Source organism: Ambystoma mexicanum, chromosome 10 (genome assembly GCF_040938575.1).
Source record: "Ambystoma mexicanum isolate Mex_15411 chromosome 10, UKY_AmexF1_1, whole genome shotgun sequence".
Taxonomy (NCBI): domain Eukaryota; kingdom Metazoa; phylum Chordata; class Amphibia; order Caudata; family Ambystomatidae; genus Ambystoma; species Ambystoma mexicanum.
In genome coordinates this window covers 1,594,164,815-1,594,186,180 of record NC_090932.1, presented here as the reverse complement: position 1 = coordinate 1,594,186,180, position 21,366 = coordinate 1,594,164,815, and the positions used below count along the sequence as shown (strand labels likewise).

General features: G+C 45.0%; 1 protein-coding gene across 2 annotated transcripts in view; it reads left to right on the top strand.

The window, feature by feature from the left end:
* CLTCL1 (clathrin heavy chain like 1) overlaps nt 1-21,366 on the top strand; it is an 804,099-nt gene that overhangs the window by 415,040 nt on the left and 367,693 nt on the right. For both annotated transcript variants that reach the window (XM_069619951.1, XM_069619950.1), the window contains exons 12-13: nt 1,936-2,100; nt 2,376-2,556. In XM_069619951.1, coding sequence (XP_069476052.1) covers nt 1,936-2,100; nt 2,376-2,556 — 346 coding nt within the window. The remainder of the gene's footprint in view (nt 1-1,935; nt 2,101-2,375; nt 2,557-21,366) is intronic.

Genomic DNA, 21,366 nt, shown 5'->3' with positions numbered 1-21,366 from the left:
CTCCTCCCTCACACCTTCCCACCCCCCCCTTTCACTAGCCTTGCTGTAACTATGGCATTTAGTATGTTTTGAGAACAAGCAATTAGGTTGCTGGTTTACAAAGAACATGGCTGCACTTCGCTAGTAGTACCATGGTAAATACAGTATGCAAGTGGGAATGACGCGTGGTTTTCCCTTTGTGTTTCCCTGGTCGGGACAGAGGTGTCCCCCCAATCCGCGGATATTGCCTGCAGTGATGCCAATCCAAGAATAAAGTGGTCCTGAAGATGACTCCACTACCCCTTGGTAATTGAAACCAGTCGACGAAATAGATCATGAGGTCAATCATGATCATGACGATACTCGCCAAATTAACTTTGGGCACGTCTTCAAGATATACACACTCTCCTAGAGGGAGTTGTGTTTTAGGGTATCCCACAAACTCCTGTGGGATCTTTTAGTATCCTAGGATGACGACCGACCTTCTAAAAAGCCAGTCACCCAGTTGGTGAATAAAGAAATAAGGAAATTCCCTGGGGTTGCACGCTTTTTCTGAAAGCAATTCAGACAAGAATGAATCTGAATCACCTCAAGCCACTGTCGCTTTTGTGGATTTTTAAATTGTATACGATTATTTGATTGTAGCAAATGCAGAGGAGGGACAGTATCTCTCGTTATCCCCATTACATAGGTGGTACAACACTGGCCAACTAGAGAGTGCTTCTTGTAAGGGACAGCTTGTGTTCTTGCAGTACAAATGAGGTTGTCGCCTTGTGTGAGAACTCTTTACTCCTTCGTCTGTTTATTTGTGTTAAAAACATATTATGGAAGTGCCTGCCCAATGCCTCTACAACAGCTGAAACGGTTAGCTTTGTGCATTGTTTGTTACAGGAGTTCAGTACATGGACACACGTACTACTTATAAATCAAGTAGCTGAAGGCACACTTGGGTAAGGCAGTTTTATTACATAGGCCGCTGGTTTATAGCTGCAATTCGAGCAATTACCTTTCAGAAGACTACTCAGAACACAGAGGTAAGCTCAGGGAATGTGTTTTGGCTAGGGAGAGGCAGAGAGTAAGCAGTAATGGCAATGGTTCCATGTGATTTCATCGCCTGCAGTTTCATCGCAGGGTTTTTTTTACTGCGGATTCCTTTTTTTTTTTTTAAATCATGGAATTTTATTTTTTGGGGGGGGGTTTACCACTCCAAACCCTCATCCCCTTTATTTTTGTATAGCCATACACCCACAGACAATTTATATAATTTATTAACCCACCCTCACAAAAATTTGATGATTATTTTTTCCCCCAATAAAATCAGCTGCAAAAAAACCAGTGAAAAAACATCCAGCGATGAAATTACGTCGTACCATGGCAATATGGACTAGCATCGCCATGGGCAGTCAGTGAGTGGGTAACTAACCATCGGCCACAGGCCGCCTCCTCTCTCGCTCCCCTGTCTTCACTTCCCATGATAATTGTTTAGGCTTACTTGAAGCACTTTCAGCACCACCTAATCACTGTAACTAAAAAACGGTTATAATAGCTGTGGGGCTTCAGAAGAAGCCCTGCTGACCACAAACATATTTTGGACAACCTAGAATCCAAAGGGGGAAAAGGCAAAAAGTCATGGGTCCTAAAGGATGGGACAGCAAAACACCCAGAAATTGAATTTTGCCCTAAAAGTGCTAACGTCTGGAGGTCATGGGAATCAAGAGATGCATAAAAGAAGTTTTCACTATGTGTAAATGATCGGGATGCCTCTTGTGTGTGCTTGTCTACTCAGTGTATGAACATTTCAAAACCAAACCAACAAATCATGGTAAAGTGTTTTTGTTAACCAGGCTTGCTTATATACTGCTCAAAGAATCACAATGAAGACATTCAAAGATTAATAATGCTGCTGAATTGTACCTGCAGAGCATGCAAGTGTCACTTTGTCATGTTCTTTTGAAGGTGGCAGATGCTATACTTGGGAACCAGATGTTTACACATTATGACCGGGCCCACATTGCCCAGCTGTGTGAGAAGGCTGGCCTGCTGCAGCGGGCGTTGGAACATTACACTGACCTTTACGATATCAAACGTGCCGTTGTCCACACACACCTGCTGAATCCAGAGGTAAAGCCATTTCTTTATTCATTTTTACTGGACGCCTATTCCCATGCAGGCTAACCGGAATTAGAAATCCTGTAATTCCTGTAGTGTGCTTTAACGTAGTTATTGTGCACACCTGTTCGAAAGTGTTATTGTTCAGCCCAATAATTCAATTTAGAAAAATAAAAAGGCATTGCACATAATCCTTATCAGCGTACTTGCTTTATTCAGGGATAGGACTGTAATATTTGCTGTCATGTTGATTCCTTACTAATGTATTCTTTCATTGCTCTGCGCAGTGGCTCGTGAACTTCTTTGGCTCTCTTTCCGTGGAGGATTCTGTGGAGTGCCTGCGTGCCATGCTTTCTGCCAACATTCGCCAGAACCTGCAGCTGTGTGTACAAGTAGCTTCCAAGTACCACGAGCAATTGGGCACACAGTCTCTTGTGGAACTCTTTGAGTCCTTCAAGAGTTACGAAGGTATGGTCTTCAGGCGTCATATTGCCTTGTCCGTTTACTCTGTACTATTGTGAGGATTCAGACACAAGGGTGGCATGTTTTTGGGTATAGACTTTTATTGATCAAGAAAGATTGGGAAAAGGCCTCTCTAACCCTCTGTCTCAGAGGTTTCCCTACCTGAAAGAAACTAGTGAAAACAGTCAGTAGGTCCAAAAACAAGAAAAGGCTGTCCCCTCATGTCCCCAAAACCTATCTCTCTCACACTACAAACTGACAAAATGGCGCAAGGTTGATGTTGCTCTGAAGTAAACAGTGTTTCATATGTTCTCAGCAGTCGGGCTTCCAAAAGATTAGAAACAATGTTCAAGAAAAACATGTTCCAATATTAGGGGGTTGCTCTTTTCCCCTAGACTTAAAAAGGTAAAATGTCATTCCAATCTCTTTGCAAACAAAGCAGAAAGGATTCCCCAAAAGTACAGCATGTTCCTCAGTCCCAGGGTTTTAAACCCCTTTTGGTATACTCTTCTGCCAAGACTCAGTTATCTGATATATTGTCTTTGTTTCTGATATAGGGCTCCATCCCCTGTTATTTCTGATTAGAGTCCCAGACCCTTTATCCTTGGTCTCTCCTTTGGGTGCGGGTCCCAGACTCGCAGTGGAACCTTTGGTTCATTTGTTTTACTCTTCTGCCAAATGTAGTTGTTGGGTAAGATTTTAACTTTAGAGCTAAATCTACCTCACTTGTGAGAACCCCAGAAGGTTTTGCTGGACTAGTAGATTTGTCCCTATACCTCAGTGAGTGGGAACCTTTTTCCACACTCACTGATCCTTTTACTCTTTTTATCGGTGGCATTTGGTGTCCTTTTAATGTTATCGTCTTCGACAACTTTTAGTATATAACCTTTTCTGATGTTTGTTAATCTGCTTAAAATCACATGCTGTGCATATGGTCCGACATCCAGTGGTAACCGCAGAGTATTGCATATTGTCTTCCGAGAATCGAAAGGGGACGTCGACATGGGCATGCCTGTGACACTATCCATACGTGACGTGTAGTGTACCCAAGATCCCTCACGCGCCGAGGTCCCTCAGATTGTTTTTTTCCGCCCAGCATACTGGTCGCCTTGATGCAGAGCTCGTCATAGACATTGATTATTGTCCCCTCAACCTCCGGTTGAATAGTTGTATAAAATAATCAGATCATGCTATCCGTCCCTTATTTCGATGGCTGTTCCAGAACTCCACTGAAGACCTTCAGAATTCGATGGACGGTGATCCAGTTGGCGCTGCCAACCACGTGGCCGGGCCTTCCGCCGGCCTAGACAGTAGAGAGAGTGGGGTCGGGGTGGGCATTTCTATACAAACTGAGAATGCCTTTCCCTTTCTTCCTCTTTCCCTTTTGGTCTTCGTCACTCTACCCATCCTAGATTATGGAGAGGACTCCATTTAGGTTTTACCCTATCTGTAACAGCAAATTCCCTTTGAAAGATAAGCACAGACAGTGTAACTGGTGCTTGCCACTCGATCACAAGGAAGGATGATGCGCAGCGTGTAAGCTCTTCCGTCCTAAAACATTAAAGGAGTGTAGAGTCAAATGGTGGGCGGCCTACGATATGTCTAAGGCCGAATTTGCTGCCGCAGCCACCGAATGTGATGGCGGGAGTGACGATCAGACCTCCGAACCAGAGGTTTTTGACCTTTCGACGGAACGCTCTCGTTCTGCATCGTCTGTCCCCAGCCCCGCTAGGCACAGCTTAGGCACTGCTATGGGGAATGCACACCCTGGCGACAAAGACTAACATGTACTCCGCACAAAACACACAACCCCAAGTCAATCTTCAGCCAGGTCGGAGCAGACTTCAGCGCCAACGGGTACACCAGAACTTCGTCAGGATTGGCAGCCCTTCCCGTAGCCGCATATGCGCCTAGCGACCGGGCCATCGAAAACAAAGGGTGCTATTCCTTATGTACCAGGTTCCGTCGAGACGTATCGCAAGAAGGCGTCCGGCGACGATAGGATTCCGGTTCTGCTGAAAACGGCACTGCCGAAAAAAGGCTGCCATTGAAGACAAGGCCCCTGCTCTGCCGAAAAGGGTGCCCTCACAATCGCAGGCTGAAGCTACACGGCCCCCCACTGCGGAGGACGTTGGCGAAAGCTTAGCTATGATTGTTTCCGCCGATTCTCAGAAACTGCAGTCAAAGGATACTCCGAGGCCTACGGAAAAGGCCAAGGATCCACCAAGGTCCAAAGATGGCTTAAGGGAGGTACCAGAACCCACCCATAGGTCGAAAGAGAGGCACAGACGTTACACCTCTGTCGGTCCTCGGGATGAGTTCTCTGAGGGTGAAGGTGGTTTGTCTTCGACGTTGAGACTAAAATCTCGATGTGTTTCGACGGATGAGCGTATTCAGGACCCTTTTCCACCTCTAGACCATTCTAGGTCTTCGGTTTGGACTAGAGAGAAATTTGAGAACTGCATGGAAAGGCTGGACAGGTTTGTTTCCCATTCAGAACAACCCACACCAAGGAGGCCAAGAGATGAGAGCCCTGTGGACCCCAATGCAAAATTTCCAAGGCTTTTTGACCCCTCTTTAGAAGAGGATATAAACTACTATGACTTACCTTAAGAAGACATTCCTGCAGACGCTCAGGATGAGGATTTCATCAACCCTGAAGACATGCATGATCCCATGAGGGCTGGGAGGAGAACTCGGATGTGGGTGACCCTCAACCATGGCAATCTCCAGATCATCAAGATCCTGATGCCCTGTCTCTGGATTCTCCCCAGTCCACCCCCACTAGACAACTATCCTCGCCAGTGGATGATCAGTTGACTTTCAACGTGATGTTGCGTAAAGCAGCTGATCACTTTAAGATTGCCACAGAAGAAACTGTCCCAGAAGCAGACTTCGTTGAGGACATTCTCAAGGAGAAGCCGCCGGCTAGCTAGGCTATTCCCCTCCTTAATTCAATTAAGAAATGTCTGGCGCCCTCCTTATCAACACCTGCTCTCACAAGAGGTGTCAACCCACGAATAGAAAATCTCTTTTGTCCTTCTCCCTCAGACCCTCTTTATATCAGAGGTCACTCCACCCCAGATGGTGGTGACTACTACACGAAAGTGGGCAGAGGTCCCTTTGTCAACCGTCCAGGCCAACCCCTGATAAGGAAGGTAAACGACTACACCCTTGGGAAAGAGGATCACGGTCGCAGCAGCGTTTTCAACACGTATTGCCAACAACACAACCTTGTTGGCCAGCTATGCCGATGCCCAGTTGGTCTTACTACAGGAAGGCATACAGGAGGTTCCCGAACAGTCTACGTACTCGTCTCCTCACCACTGTCACTGAGGGCAGACAAGTGAACTAAAGCATACTTAAGAACACTTTGGATTCTGCCGAAATGGCTGTCCGATCCCTGGCTCTCAGGGCACAATCCTGAAGAGATATGCGTAGCTACAGAACTCTGGATTCAAGCCAGTGACGCAAGCGTCACTGATGAATAAATCCATGGAAGATTCCAACCTGTTTGGGAAGGCGGTCGATGAGACCCTCGAGACAGCAAAAAAGGAGCAGGACACCCTGAAAACACTGGATCAAATTGCACAAAGACCCTCTACAAGACGAGGATCTGGTTCCAAATGACTTTTTCGTAGCCAACGCTTCCCTCAACAATATTCCTCAGGAAACAATTGGAACTCTCCACAGGGAAATAGCGGATACACCACCCCGTATCGCCAAAGGGGTCAGTGTCGTGGTAAAAGGAAGGGGCCGGAACTCTACCCCTAGAGGCTCCCCAGCCTCAGGTTCAAAATGACCCGAAGATTCGGGTCCCCTCCCATGACTCCCCGGTCGGGGGCCGGCTAACATTGTTCCTTCAGGCATGGGAGGGGATAACTACAGACCAGTGGGTGCTAAAGACTGTGGCCCACGGGTACTGTATAGAGTTCAACCGGTCCCCAACATTCAGACCTCCACGAGCAAGACGACTGACACCAGACCATCTTCGCATACTTCTTCGGGAAGTTGAGACACTACAAGAGAAAGGAGCCATAGAAATCTTACCTATGTCACAGGTAAAAGAAGGTATTTATTCAGTGTACTTCCTTGTACCCAAAAAGGATCTAACCATGCTCTCTGTTTTAGATCTGCACCCAGAGAACAAATTTGTAAAGCTACAAATGTTCTGCATGGTCACTCTGCAGGAAGTAATTCCACTGCTATCACAATGGGGGATTACATGGCAACACTGGACATGAAAGTTGCATGCTTTCATATTTCAATGTTGCCAGCGCACAGAAAATACCTCAGATTTCTGATACAAGACAAGCATTATCAGTTCAAGGTACTACCCTTAGGCATAGCATCTGCACCAAGGGTATTTACAACGGTACTAGCGGTGGCAACAGCACATCTGCGCAGGCTATCCATCCTGGTCTATCCTTAACTCGACGACTGGCTCATAAGAGGGGCCTCTTACAAAACATGTCTGTCAAATACCCAAAAGAAGATGGATCTATAATTCAGTCTGGGATTCTCTACCAACGAAAAGCAGTCCAGCTTAGAACCCAGTCAGGTCAAACAGTTCATAGGGGCTCTAATTCGAACAAAGGACAGCCTCGTCTTCTCCTCCAACGAGAGGGTTCAAAACATGTTGATTCAAATCCCTTCGTATGTAGCCAGTCGAGAGGTGACGGTACGCAAAGCTATGCGACTGTTGGAATGATGGCGTTGTGTATCTACTTGGTTCCTCACGCGCGCCTGCGCCCAATACAAGTGGCTCAACAGCCAGTGGTGTCAGGTTAGCGGACAGTAGGATGATCTAATGGTTGTCTCGCCGGCCCTCGTTCTCTCGCTGCAGTGGTGGTCAAGGGGGAACCTCTTGAAGGGGAAATCCTTCACCATCCCCGCAGTGGAAGCCACTCTAACCACAGATGCATCTCTTACAGGGTGGGGAGCTCACCTGCTTCAACAAACAGCGCACAAGTTTGGTCGTCAGGCAGCATCCAACCACATAAACCTGTTGCAACTGTTGGCGGTGTTCAATGTACTAAAAGTTTTCCCGACACAACTACAGGGGATGACTATCCTGATCCTCACAGACAGCACCACGGCCATGTAATATTTGAACAAACAAGGGGGCACTCATTCTCCAGGGTTGTACAAACTGTCCCAGAACATTTGGAAGTGGATTATCAAACGCAACATGTTCCTTTTTATCACAACAAGTTTCAGGGGAACTCAATCTTCTGGCAGACATACTCAGCAGAGATTTTCCGTTGCCCATGGAGTACGAATGGCGATTACACGGAGACGTCGTCCCCAACGTTTTTGCAGAATGGGGCTTCCCAGAGATCGATTTGTTCGCAACCATGCCATGATTATGCCTCCAGGTACCCCCAGAACCGCTCAAAGGGGAACGGACTCTGGATAACATGGTCAGTGAAATTTGTCTACATTCCCCTCCCCCCCCCCCCGACACCTTCTCAACAAGATCGCACACAAGATGCACCAGGAACCAGTCACAATGATACTGGTGTCCCCCATGTGGGCCCGCCAACCCTGGTTCGCTCATCTGATGGAGATGTCCCTAACCCCTCCAGTCAAACTGACTTGCCCGTACAACATGTCGCAAGACAGAGGGGAGACGCTTCACCCATGCCCTCAGACATTGAATTTAGTGGCCTGGCTCCTGAGGTCCTAGAGTTTGGGCACCTGCAACTCCCTCAGAGATGTATGGACATTCTCAGGGAGGCAAGAAAACTGAACACGAGGTATTGCTATTCCAGTAAATGGAAACGGTTTGTCATCTGGTGCAACTCAAAGAGCATTAACCCCCTTAACTGCTCTGCCACACATTATTTTATACCTAACTCATTTACTTGACTCGGGCCTGGTCGTCATGGTGGAAGATAAGTTATTAAAGCTTTCATGAAGGAAGTGAATAGAATTCACCCTTCCATTTCTAACCCGGCTCCCGGATGGGTCCTAAACGTGGTGTTGACTAGGCTTATGGGGGCTCCTTTCGAGCCCATGCACAAAGGAAGTCTTAAAAATCTCACCTATAAGACTGCTTTTTTTAATAGCGATTATCTCCATTAGGAGAGTAAGTGAACTACCAGCGCTTTCAATCCTAGATCCCTTTGTAACAGTTCAGAAAGATAAAGTGGTTCTGCACACCCACCCTAGGTTTGCGCCTAAATTCATTTCCAAGTTCCATGTGAACCAATCGTTAGAACTACCAACGTTCTTTCAAAATCCTTCAAGTCTGGGAGAAAAAACCCTGCACACGTTTGATGTATGCAGAGCTGCCATGTTCTACATGGAAAGAACTCGACCACTAAGAAAGACTAATCATTTTTCGTTTTGGTGGCAGCAGGAAGAGGAGACGCAGTCTCCAAATCCACAATCTCTAGATGTATTGTCAAATGTATCGCACTCTGCTACAGTCTTGCTAAGAGTCATGCCTAGAGCACATTCTACTCGAGGCCCTGGGGCGTCCATAGCATTAATTGCAAATGTTCCCCTTGAGTCAATTTTCAAAGCGGCAACCTGGAGTTTTGTACAGACCTTTACAAAACACTATTTCCTAGACACTCATTCTAGGTCTGATTCTCAGGTGGGACAGGCAGTACTAAGACATTTTTTCACTACTGTTCCTTCTCACAACCCACCTCCAACTCCGGGTACTGCTCGCTAGCCTATGCACAGAATGTGATTCTAAGCAGATTAACAAACAACTGAAGATGTGCATTACTTACCGTAAAAGCATTTCTGATAGTTGTATCTGCTTAGATTCAGATGCACCCACCCTTCCTCCCCGCTCGGATGGAAGGAACATAGACTTCTTACCACTTTCTCTCTTTTCTGTGCTCACTCACGATAGTCCTAAGGCTCCCTCTAGGCAGAAAAAATACAATCGGAGGGACCTTGACGCGTGAGGGATCTTGGGTACACTACACGTCACGTAAGGATAGTGTTACAGGCACGCCCACGTCGACGTTCCCTTTCGAGTCTCGAAAGACGAGATGCAATACGCCGCGGTTACCACTGGATGTCAGACCATATGCATAGCATGTGAATCTAAGCAGATACTACCATCAGACTTACTTTTACAGTGAGTAATGCATATCTTATTGTTACAGGGTTGCCCTGTGGGGCTCACCTTTTACTTTCTATGGCAAATCGTGTGAGAATTAAAGTTCCCAAGGGTGTAAAGGATACATGTATCCTTTCTACTTTTTTTTAGGTGAAACCAGCACAACCCACCTTATGGGGAGTGCTGGGGAGATGGAAAGGATCCCCTTTCTCACTAGCACGATACGTTCTGTTAGTGACAAGCTTACCATAAATAGTTTGTGGCTATGGTAAAGGCACCCATTGGTGCCCATTTTACCAAATTGGCCCCTGTCTTTTTAATTTTTTAATTTTCGCAATTGTCCCTTCTTGCTCTTTCGGGCCAGGTAATTACTTTGTGTCATTTTTATCTTCGGTGGGAGAGCTCGGTCAAACCCGCCCAGGCTCCAGAGCGTCTGACGGCAGGAAGCGAGGGAGGAGGTCAAAACTCTGCAGCCTGACTGCGAGAATCCAGTTCAAACTGGGAGGCTAGGCTGGCTGTCCTGAAAGGACTGCCAACCCCTAGAGTTTCACTGTTGCACGTCTGTTTGATTGGCTGAAGTGTAACCGGAGCTGGCTGTTACCCTTCCTTCCTTCCATGTGACCTGGGGACTCCGAAAACTACTACCCCAACCCACAGCATGGTGCAATCCACTAGCCTCAAGAAGACCTGCATTTGAGCCATCCAACATTGTGCTGTGACCTTGCGGGATGCAATTCCCTGGGACCTCGAGCCAGTGTGCGTTGCACAGTCTTCCGATTCGAGCTTAAACTTTGGTGGCGTACTGCTGGACCTCCAGAGGTGTGATTTTAGTTCTTGAAGTCTCCTCACCAGAGTGCTGGACCATATTAGTGACACAAATCCAATCGGCGATATTCATTCTTCTTCTGGCTCCTGAAAAGGACGGCAAAACCACAGAGCCGCTACCTGCCACACAGAAACTCTTGTAGGATTCTGACTTTTTCTGCAACTGAACCCGATCTCTCCCAGCCTACAGCTGCCACCTAGACCACTAGGGTCCCTCTTCCACCTCTGAGAGAACTCATGCAATAGGAGAAAGACTGGATAAGAAAAGTATTCTGCCTTGAAAAATATAACAAGTGATTAAAAGTGTACTTACTTGTGAAAGAGTTGGTTGGTAACAGTAACAGTTACAAAGGTTCTTACTTAAATTGAATGTGTTCTGCCATTCTACAAAGTATATGTAAGGTTATTTTACTCCCTTGTGAATTGGTTATGGCTCTTGCCCAAATGTAATGCTGTTGGCTTACCTTAAGTACTTCTCGCAGAATATTAGTGTGCAAGTTCACCATCTGGGTTTTGTTTCCCATGACCTGCAGTATAGCCTGTCTAAACTAGGTCTGCCTTGGGTTTCACCTACCTAGAATAACATTGCGTCATTCATAAAGTGTAACATTGGGTTTTGCTTTCTCTGGTCTGTTTTATACAGATTCTAAAACAGTCTTAGGTTTATACCTACTGTGAGAAACCTGAAGTTGTCTCACCCACTAATCCCAGGGGATCTGCCATCCAGGTGGCCAGGACACGGCCTTCGCTTTTGGATCCAGTCCCTGGGGGTGGACCAGTGCGGAGGAACACCTGGATGAAGGGTCTTTGGGGAGTGGAAGTGGGGCTCCGAAGGGTGAGATGCAGTATCCCCCTTCCTTTATGAGACCTTTTCCCCATCCTAACAGGTAGGATACCTAGGTACTCAATCCCCCTCTTCTCCCCCTTTTCCCTACACAAACACTTTCTCACGGCCAGTTCACCGTGAGTGACAACAGACTAACACCAGAGCCGTATACCTGACATTTTCCAATACCATGGTCAGGCAATTACTGATCATTGCATACACCTGACTTCATCACACTTCCGCACACGGATAAAAGGCGGAGCACGAAAGCACACTCTTGGCGAGGAAAAACACGAGGAAACAGCAGTTTCCAAGATGGCTTTTTAGTACAAGGAGAAAGACCCGGGGACCAGAGAAGATTTCAAGGTAGGTGGGGGGGTTCCCTTGACCTGTAAAGACAGTTACTTTTGCGAACCTTGTAAAGTAAGAAGCCTAAGACCGGGACCTAAAGCTGAACAAACATACACTCTGCATCAAAGGTACCCAAGGCACTCCTGAGTCGATTACGAAGACTGGGAGCAGTGATTGCCGCTGTGGTACTGTCCTTGGCTGCTACAACAAAGCAGCCCCAGTAAAGACAGCCCAGCCGGTGAGTCTGAGAGACTGATACCAAACCAGCTTGTGTTTGAACCAACGCTGCAAGCGGCAACATTATATGAAAAAATCCAAAAAGGGCAGTGTTTGAAATGCATGTGATGAGCAACGCTAATTAGAAACCAAAGGATTGAATGAACTTTGGGAGGCCAAGTGAAATGCTGCATACAGAGTGGTCCGGAGCCACGTGGGTGCTCATTCGAAGATCTCTGTTGGGTATCCAACTGAATGGCAACTGTATTGTAAAACGGATGTCTGCATCGAAGTGTTCCTGCAACGTGTCAAGCTAAATCCCGTGCAAATTTGAAAGTCTTTGATAAACCAAGGTGAACTACATTTGGTCAGAGCCCGGCTGAGGGAGACTAATTGAAAAGGAGAAGGATATGTGCCCGGTTTAGGGGGATCCGGGGTGAACTGAGAGTCAGCTGAGAAAATGAATATTCTTTGAACTTTGTAAAGAGTGGGATCTGAGCCTGGAAGTGTGGGATCCACGGTAACAAATGTAAAATAACAGGGATCTAAGCCCGGCTGAGGGGAGGATCCACGGTGAAGCACCCGAGTTGAATACTTGTAAGATGGAAAGAACTGTGAATCTTGTTTTTTGTACATCTGGCCCTTTGACGCACAAGACTTGGGCACAGAAGGCCCTGTTGCTGGAAATGTATCCTCGTGTTGAAGACACCAGACTGTGCTTTGCTCGAGTGAACCACCTTTCTCCATGCTGAATACGTGGGGAAGGCAACGGCCCAAACTTCTTAACAATTCTGTGACAGACCACTCGGACAAGGCAGATAATTTGATCAAAGGTCAGTCTGACTTTTTAAGAAATAAAAAAAAAAATTAAATCAAGTATCAGTTTTCTTTCCAGCCGAGATGGCTTTGATGGGTTTTCTGCAGGTGTAAGGCAGAAATCTTGGTTTAATCTTCGTAAGCCCACTGGTATGGACTTGTGGTCTCCTCGCTTCCAAACCGTTTCTGAAAGAAGAAAGAGAACTCCCCATCAGTCCTTCGTCTCTATTTGTTTTATATAGGGGCTGGCCACTCTTGACCCAATCGGGTCTCTCCTTCTGTCCGAGGATATAAAAACCTTCCCAAGCCCCACCCCCTTCCTTCTGTGCTCCCAGTCGCCATGTCTCCCCGCCATGTGCCACGAGGTGAAGAATGGGTTTTATACAGTCAGAGGTCCCCAGCTTTGGTAAGGATAAAGTCCTACTAATAGACTTCTTTTTGGGCTCGTTTGTCTGTTTTACGAGTGTGAGGTTATACAGTTCTTTTGCTTCTTTGCTCCGTTCCCCGTTTGTGGCGTCTTGGCCCAACAACCTCCCCCGTTGGTCGTTCATGGTGCGGTACACGCGGGCCACGCCGGCAGACCCTTGCTCCGTCTGATCGCCTGTGTCGTGGTTTCCACGTTCCTCGCCTGTAGGACCCACGCCACTTCTCAACCCCGCTACCGGCCGTGCGTTAGGCTTTCCACGATCTGCATTCAGGCAATACAATTCGCGGATGGCACCCAGGTCTGCCCCCAAATGACTACTTCCTTCAGTGTCCTCCTCCTCCTTTCGGCCCGTACGTTCAGGTTCGAGATCTGCTTCTCCAGTGTCCACCTCATTGCTTCCCGCGGGCCCCTCCGTTGTTTCCGGGTATTTGGTGTTCGCATGGCCTCTGATGCAGTTTGGCTGTTACAATATCATTTTGTGAATTACCCCCACACTATTTGTAAATCAGCGGTAAGAATTGGCAATACATTTCTTTTGATATAGGCCCTTTTATTTTGACAAGACCCCATAGGAAAGCATTATTATTTTTTGATGGTCGTAGCCTACTCCCATTTGTAGATTTAGATAGACGTTTATCACACCATTGTGAAAGTTCAACAAACACTCTTGAACTGTGGTCACTTGTGTCTGTCTTACTGTTTATACCATGCCTTCCTTGCACTACCTTGAAGTTGCTGGTAGCTCCCTTAAAAAGTATATGGGTTTTACTTACCTTAAATGGCTGTGTGCAATTCTTAATACGTTACTGTTTGTTTTTACTAACCTGGGGTCTGCCTTGTGCCATCCTAAAATAAGTTAGAACGTTATTGCTTACTTTACTCTGTGTTCCACTGACCTGAAAAGCAACTGTAATAGTATATTGCATTAGGTTTTACCTGCCTAGAATAGCTTTATGCCTTTCTTAAAAAGTAATTTTTGATTTGTACAGCGTTTATACACACGTGAAATGCTTCAAGGTAGGGAGGGAGCAAGGGGATAGAGTAGTCGTTCTTAGGCCTTGAGGTTTCTGAATGATCTTACAAATAACTAGCGTACTAGGCCTGACAGCATTTCTCCTAGTGCAGGTACATGCAAGTGTTCTGTAGGTGTAGCTGACCTTGGTGTTTAAAGTATGAACAGGGTAGCGAACCCAGATTTTGCTAGATCAGGAAAAACCCTTTCTCTACTGGCTGGGTAACGATACAGTTCATTTATAAAAAGAAGAGAAACAACAAATTCAAACACTGCATGATAGTGACTCTGACCCTCTCCCCTATTTAATCATCAACAAAGTTTGTATCAAAGTTAGAAGTACAATGTTATTATAAAATTCATGTTTTAAAACTGGTATTGCACAAAATGTATATAGACTACTTGGAGGTTGAGGCTTTCCTATCCTGTCTTCGCCTGACGATTTTTAACACAATATGGACAATCGATTTATTAAAAAAGATTACACCTGCAGTCTAAATCCCTATAATTAGCTAAATCTCCCTATATTGTTTAGTCTTACCTCTCTTCAGGATATGTGCTTCCCCTAGAGTATTGCTGTTGGTGGCGACTATCAAGGGGACAGACAATCAGAGGACCTTTCCCTGTCCTTGCTCACTGCTTTTCTGTCAACTAAAAAGTTGCATAGTTACTCAAGGTCGATAACTTACTTTATTCTCATCGCCTTGAGTCTGACACGTAGGTCCTTGATCACAAAGTTCAAGGAGTTTCTTAAAAACCAAAAACATCTGTTTCCTATTGAGCTGTTTACTTAAAAAGATGCTGTTATGTCTAGACCGTGTCTTCTAGTACACAGGGTTCGGGTCATCACACCTGAACCTATTGTCAACCGGTTTCAGCGGTATCTCTTCACTTCCTGGTTTCCTCGGGACATATATTGGCTTTCCATTTGCTAGTCATCATTGTTAGCAAAACAGTAAAGCGGAGCAATCAACAGTAACAAGAATGGTAACTATTCTCGTCCCATCTGTCCACATCGTGGATTAGTCGATCGTTTTCCACAAAATGTAACGCCACATACGGATGACAACATACATTGTACAGTTAGAAAACATGTATATTCAAATTTTAGAATACAACCCACACACAGGTCTTAGTGTAAATCTACATTGGTCCATAACTGTGGTTCTGTAATCAACCCAACATGTTTTGTCAGTACACTACAAAATACTGGGACATTCTTGAGGGGCTATACAGCCAACAGCACTCAAGTGTTTGAGGGGTAAGTGAATTGGTCTCTGATATAAGTTGGGTACGGGCATCAAATTGCCCACATCAAACACTGGCCAAATGGGTGGTTTTGAAACTCAAATGATCCTCACATGCTCCAAAGGTCATATTTTCTTGCTGGCGCATACTTCCTGCCTGGAATAGCTTTGTGCCATTCTTCAAAAGTTTTCTGTAGGTGTAGCTGACCTTGGTCCGCCTGGCGCAATCCTAAATTGGTGTAAAAATGTCTTGCTTACCTTAGTCTGTGTTCCACTGATCTGAAAAGCAACTGTAATTGTATATTACACCAAAGGCTCTTACCTGGTATAACTGTGTGTTATCCTGAATGTGGTTCTAGATGTCTACTGTTCCTTGAATGAGTGTTCCACTATTCAGAAAAGTACACTTACATGTTGGTTTTCTAAGTGCTTCCTTAACTGAGTGTCACTGCACAACTGCTAGGGTCTACTACCCTTGTATTACTGAAAGTAATTAGAAAGCAACTTATGATTTTACTCCCCATGAATTGGTGTGTCCTATACTAAATGTGTTTGATAAGGTCTGACTTGCCTTGAAATAATGTTAGTTTTCTGAACAAGGTTTGTGAACCTTCAAGCATTGTGGTGTTCTTATAATATGTTTATGATCCTATGACCAAGTACGTACCCCTCCTCCCCCAAGATTTATCTTGACCTAACTTGTATTTCTAATAAACTGTTGTATGCTTATGACGTGTGGGTGTGTGGCATGTGATGGGTGGATGCATGGAATGTATATGTTGAGTGAGTTCTGGAATAGGAATGCATGAGTGACTGTTGGATGACTAGTGAAATGTAAGACTCAACAAAATGTTTAAATCGGAAGGAAAACTTTACTTTCCACTGATGCAAGCAATACAGGATTGGGAGTTGTCTTCACACAAATGGAAGGGAGTGAAGACCACATCATTGCCTTTGCTTCATGATTACTGAAAGGTGCTGAACTCAATTATTCGACAATTGAAAAGGAACTGTTGGCCAAAATGGACTGTCTCAAAGTTCAGAAAATGTCTTTGGGGTTCACTATATGGACGGATAAGAAGCGTCTAAGAGATAAGTTGTAGAATAAAGAGCTGGATGGAGTATCATCGAGGATAATAAGATTGGTTGTAGCACTCCAAGAATATCACTTTGAAGTGAAATATGTTCCGGGGAAGAAAAATATGACTGCAGATTGTTTATCACATCTCATAATGGAGGAAGACGATGAGGAGGATGACAGTGAATGTGATTGTGTACTGTTGGTTGAGCAAAAGATGATTAGGAAGAAAGAATGGGATGACTGGCACAGGACGCGATTCTCAACGATGTGAAGAATACAGTTAAGGCGAATCGGATGATTACAAAGGAATGTATGATGGGTTCTGATTTAGGACTGTGGATGGTGAGAGAAGAATTACATGTTTATGATAATATTATGGGGGGCGATTGTATCATTCCTCCAAGTGGAGTGTGAAAAAGGATTCTCGGAATTGCTAGTGTGTCAAGGTATTAACAAAAGCAAACAAGTGGTGTGTGCAGAATACTTTTGGCCAGGATGTGATTTAGAGGTTGAGCGGCCTGTGAGGAACTTTGTACCGTGTACGTTGAGTGAAAAAAGTTTGGTGACCAGGGAGGGTCCCATGACTTGGATCTCAATGCCATGTGAGATAATAGGAATAGACATTGTGGGAACCATTTGGAACAAGGGTGTTCAGATGTATTGTATAGTTTTGGTAGATATACTCTGTGTGGGTAGATGTGAAGATTCCGACTAGTATAACCAAGGATGTAATTGTTCATTTAGCAGCTGTTGAAGCGTGAAGGAAACCAGTGTGTGGTAATCACTGACAATGGTGTCCAATTAAAGTCTAAGGAAATGTCAGTATTTGCTGGAAAATGAGTTGAGAATAAATGTATGTCTATATATCATCCCCAAGCCAATTGTGTGGCCGAAAGGTTCAACAATGTGATAAGATTGCATAAGGTGGGCTTGGGCGAATGGAGAAATTTGGGAAAGAGTGGTGGCAAGTAGGATTGAGTTGCATGTATATTATTTGTTTTTATAATACTTCTGGTTGTCAGTGTTTCTGTTTAACCTTTTTGTATACTACACGTTTTGTGTACCTTCCTTCATCCCTCTCTCCCTCCTAAAATGAGCCTGGGTGCTCTGTCTGCGCTGCTATATACTCAGGTGGTACAGCCTTATACTTGGAGTGGAGTTTTGTACTGTCTCAGGTGAATGATTTTGCTAAGCCCTTAGTTGGACTTGAGACAAACTGTCCTGACAGTAGTGTTCCTTGTTTCCAATCTTGCTTTCACACGGGTCCCAGAATCGCAATTGTTCAGTGATAACCTGGTTCACTCTCCTGTCAAGCCAAGTTTTCACTTATGTATTCACTTGTCATGCATTTATTAAGGACTGGGGTATCTACCCTGTTGCTTTGCTGTATTCCTTTTAGTGTATTAGTCCATAATACTTTCTGACCCTCGTTCGGTCTTTTCGGTTCTTCACCAGGCTTCCCCCCCTGGACCTCTTGTCTGCATACTTTTGTTTTCAGTTCGCGTCTTATGGGCAGCTTGATTCGGTCTCAAGGCTCAGGTAACCGTTGAACTTGCTCCCGGTTCGGATGTTACTCTGCAGCGTCCCACATCCTTTTCCTGGTTCCTTCTCGCCTCGGCATTAGTGTGGACATGGCAAGACACCCCTGCGTCTATTCAGTAAGTGGGCTTCAGAGTAGCCGACTTCCAGGTACATTGGTTCTCTCTCCTTCCCTGGCAAACAGTGTCTTGTCTGTGTCTCGGGTCTCTGTGCACTGCTCTCCAGCTGACAGCATTGCTTCCCCAGTCACCGCTACTCGGAGGGATTCTCCTCTGGCTCTCAGCTGTTTAACTCCTGTGTTGGGAATGGGAGCTGTTCTTAACCAATCAGATTTGCTAAAGGACTAGACTGCTCACTTCGGTTCACCCAAGTGATCTTCATTCTCACAGTACTCTTCCTAGTTTCAGATGCAACAAGTTAATGTCGATACTGGTTAACTCTTTAATCTGCCTGAACAAACTAGCTGGAGTGGTTTCACAATCAGATACATAATGGTGGACTGTCAAAGTAGGAATATTACTACTGTAAAGGTTATTAAGAATGTCTCTATACAAACTAGATTTGATTGTGAAGATGAATGGTAGAATAGTGTGTTAGTGATATACACATAGCGCATTTTTGTGTAGACATTTCTCCTATTTGCACAAACTTTTGTTCACAAATATATGTTGATTGGAAATGATTTGTCTTACATTTTCATAAAATACATAATTTTTGAACAATTATAACAGAATAAAATATTTTTAATAGGAACACTCTCTGGTCCTCAGCATGCGCTTTCTGAAAAACATTTATTGAATTTTTCAGCACATAGGGCATCCTCTCTGTTTAGTATGTGGTTTCACAATCAAACATCAGTCCTATCAGGGCAGATAAGAGGGGAATTAATTTCCTGAAAAGGGGGTTGAAGGACTCATCAGGATTATACTGTCTCTTGAAGATGATTGTACCTAGTCCCCTAAGGGGCGTACACTCGCAGGTGATCCTCGCGGTGTGTACGGCCCCAAGTGGAATTATTGTACTATGGATGCACCGCCCTGGTGCCCTGAGAAAGGTCGCCGCCTAGAGGAGAAGGGACGACGTCCTCGGATTTGTTGCAATCTGCAAAACTCAGCAGCACAGGCACATGTCTAAATCCCTTCTCGCTTGTTCCACTCACTGCCTGGCTCAAAAGCACAGACTGTCTGAAAGAGCTTCACTGGTTACCTCTCTGCAGTTCAGGAACAAAAAACAAATCTGATTATTCATGCTAAGACTGGACACGAGAGTGTTAGATCTTATGTCATTGTCTATTATCTTGCATTTATTTAGTATCTACTGCCATAGTTCTTGGCTTCTTTAGAGGTAGCAGACTTTTTTCTTTCACATCTGTGAGATTTGTGACATTGAAAATCCTAAATGTGACCCTGTGTGATTTTCCCCTTGACTTTTGTTTCCCAACTGGTTCAACCTTTTTTTGTTTTTCTTTTTCCCTATAGTTATTCACAATGTAATGACTTATTATAGGGGATGAAACTGTATGTTTTGGTACTTTCTGGGAGTTCCTACAACTCCCAGCTCAGTGTGTTGCAAAGGTTCCCTGTAGTCTCTTCCTCGAGCAGGATCCCACACTCAACTAGCTGTGTATTTCTTTGGTGGGTGGCATACCTTTGGGTGTTTCTTTATTTTATGGCTGTGTGGTGTCACTGCCATGTTACTGTTAAGATAGTGTTTCATAATCAACCGTGGGGTGGATTCTGGGATGTCACCCTATTCTAGTGAACAGGGAGAAAACACTGAAGTCTTGCCAAACTCATCAAGGTGAGGTAGCAGAGCATTAAGGCTTATACTCTGGAAGTTGAGAGTGGCGTAGGGCTACAATGAGACACACTGAGAACTCCTATAGTTTGTTATTTATTAACATATTATGAACGTTTTCTCTTTTAGCAACTTTCCCTCCATATTCCATGGACCCACACATGTTGCTTTTGTTTTTTACACTGACCTGACTTTTTACAGTGTAGTGAAGCCTTCAGCTTCTACCAACTGGGCTTTTGCTCACGTTATGGGGAAACTGACTACTCCTTCAGGCTGACGGTACTGGGGAAACTGTCTCCCTTGACCATTACTTTTTCTAGTAGCTGTTTATCATTGCCCAATGCAGTACAATGGGGTTTCTTTTGTATGACCCTAGAATGCACTTAAAGGGATTTTTTGGTTAACTAAGGTGTGCCTAAGGACAAACTGGTGGCAGCAGTTACTCTCGACCAGTGGGAACAACTGGTCCCAGTGTCTTCTGGTACTCAAGCAAGTTGGAGCCTTTGGAAGTGTCCCTAGACCACCCAGTGGGCTGACAATCTCCAGATTGGGCTACTGCAACAGAAGCGCAGTCGTTCAGGGTTTCTGTCCAGAATGCAGCTTGTGCGACAAAAGGCCTTCCTGCAAAATCTCAGCTCTCTGCCATCGACGTGTCCCGAGATGGACTTTGTTCTACCACAACAATCGTGATGCTTGGTGTTGCTGTGTAACGGTGACCCTCCCTGTAACCTGCTTTCCCGTGCCTGGTCGATTGCCCTGAGGAGTATTGCAGCGGTGGTTCTTGCATTGTTAGTGGAGAAGAGGTTGAACCAAGCTTCCATCCACAACTGGAACTTTTCTTGCACTTGTGCTCCTGGGCACCAACGACCATGTCCAAAGTCGGGAAAGCTTACATCAGGCGATCTTCTGACGACCCGCCAAGTCTGAAGAGAAATCAGAGTTCGGTTGGTGTTGGGAGTTTTCCTGACCTCCCACTTGGAGGTAAGACCTTAGTAAGCTATCCCAGTGGTTTGTAGATCTCCAACTCTTGGTGTCAGCCTTTACTGCTCGAAGACCTTGGTAGTGGCAGAGCAGTCGGGATTTTCTTAAGAGGTGAACTTTAGGTAAGTACACTAAACCTAGTTAGTAATGCACATCAAAGAAACACTTTAACATACATTTATATTAAAATATAGATTTATTATATTTACACACGAGTCACTGTTAACCCTTTAAGTTCCATGGGTATTTCTCCCCAGTGCCAGGGCCTTTTTTGGTGATTTCGGTATGTGGCCATTCAATGGCTTGTAACTTTTTTGTTACATGAGATATCTCGGCCAAATGTGGCTCCTTTTTTTTCCCACATTTAGGCGGTCGTAACTCCACCCAGGAATCCTAGGTTGCTGTAGGGGGGTGAGAGAAAATAACCAAAAAGGGGGAACATTTTGGGTTTTTTCAAAAAATGCCATTAACTGATGTACAAAGTAGCCTGTGTTTTTTTCCCTTGTAAGAGCTAGGAACGAATGGTTTGCTGTGCTGAATTCCCCAATTTCCTGGCTTTCAATAACAGGTTGAGTGGAAACGGAAACAAATTATTTTGATGTGGTTATCAACCG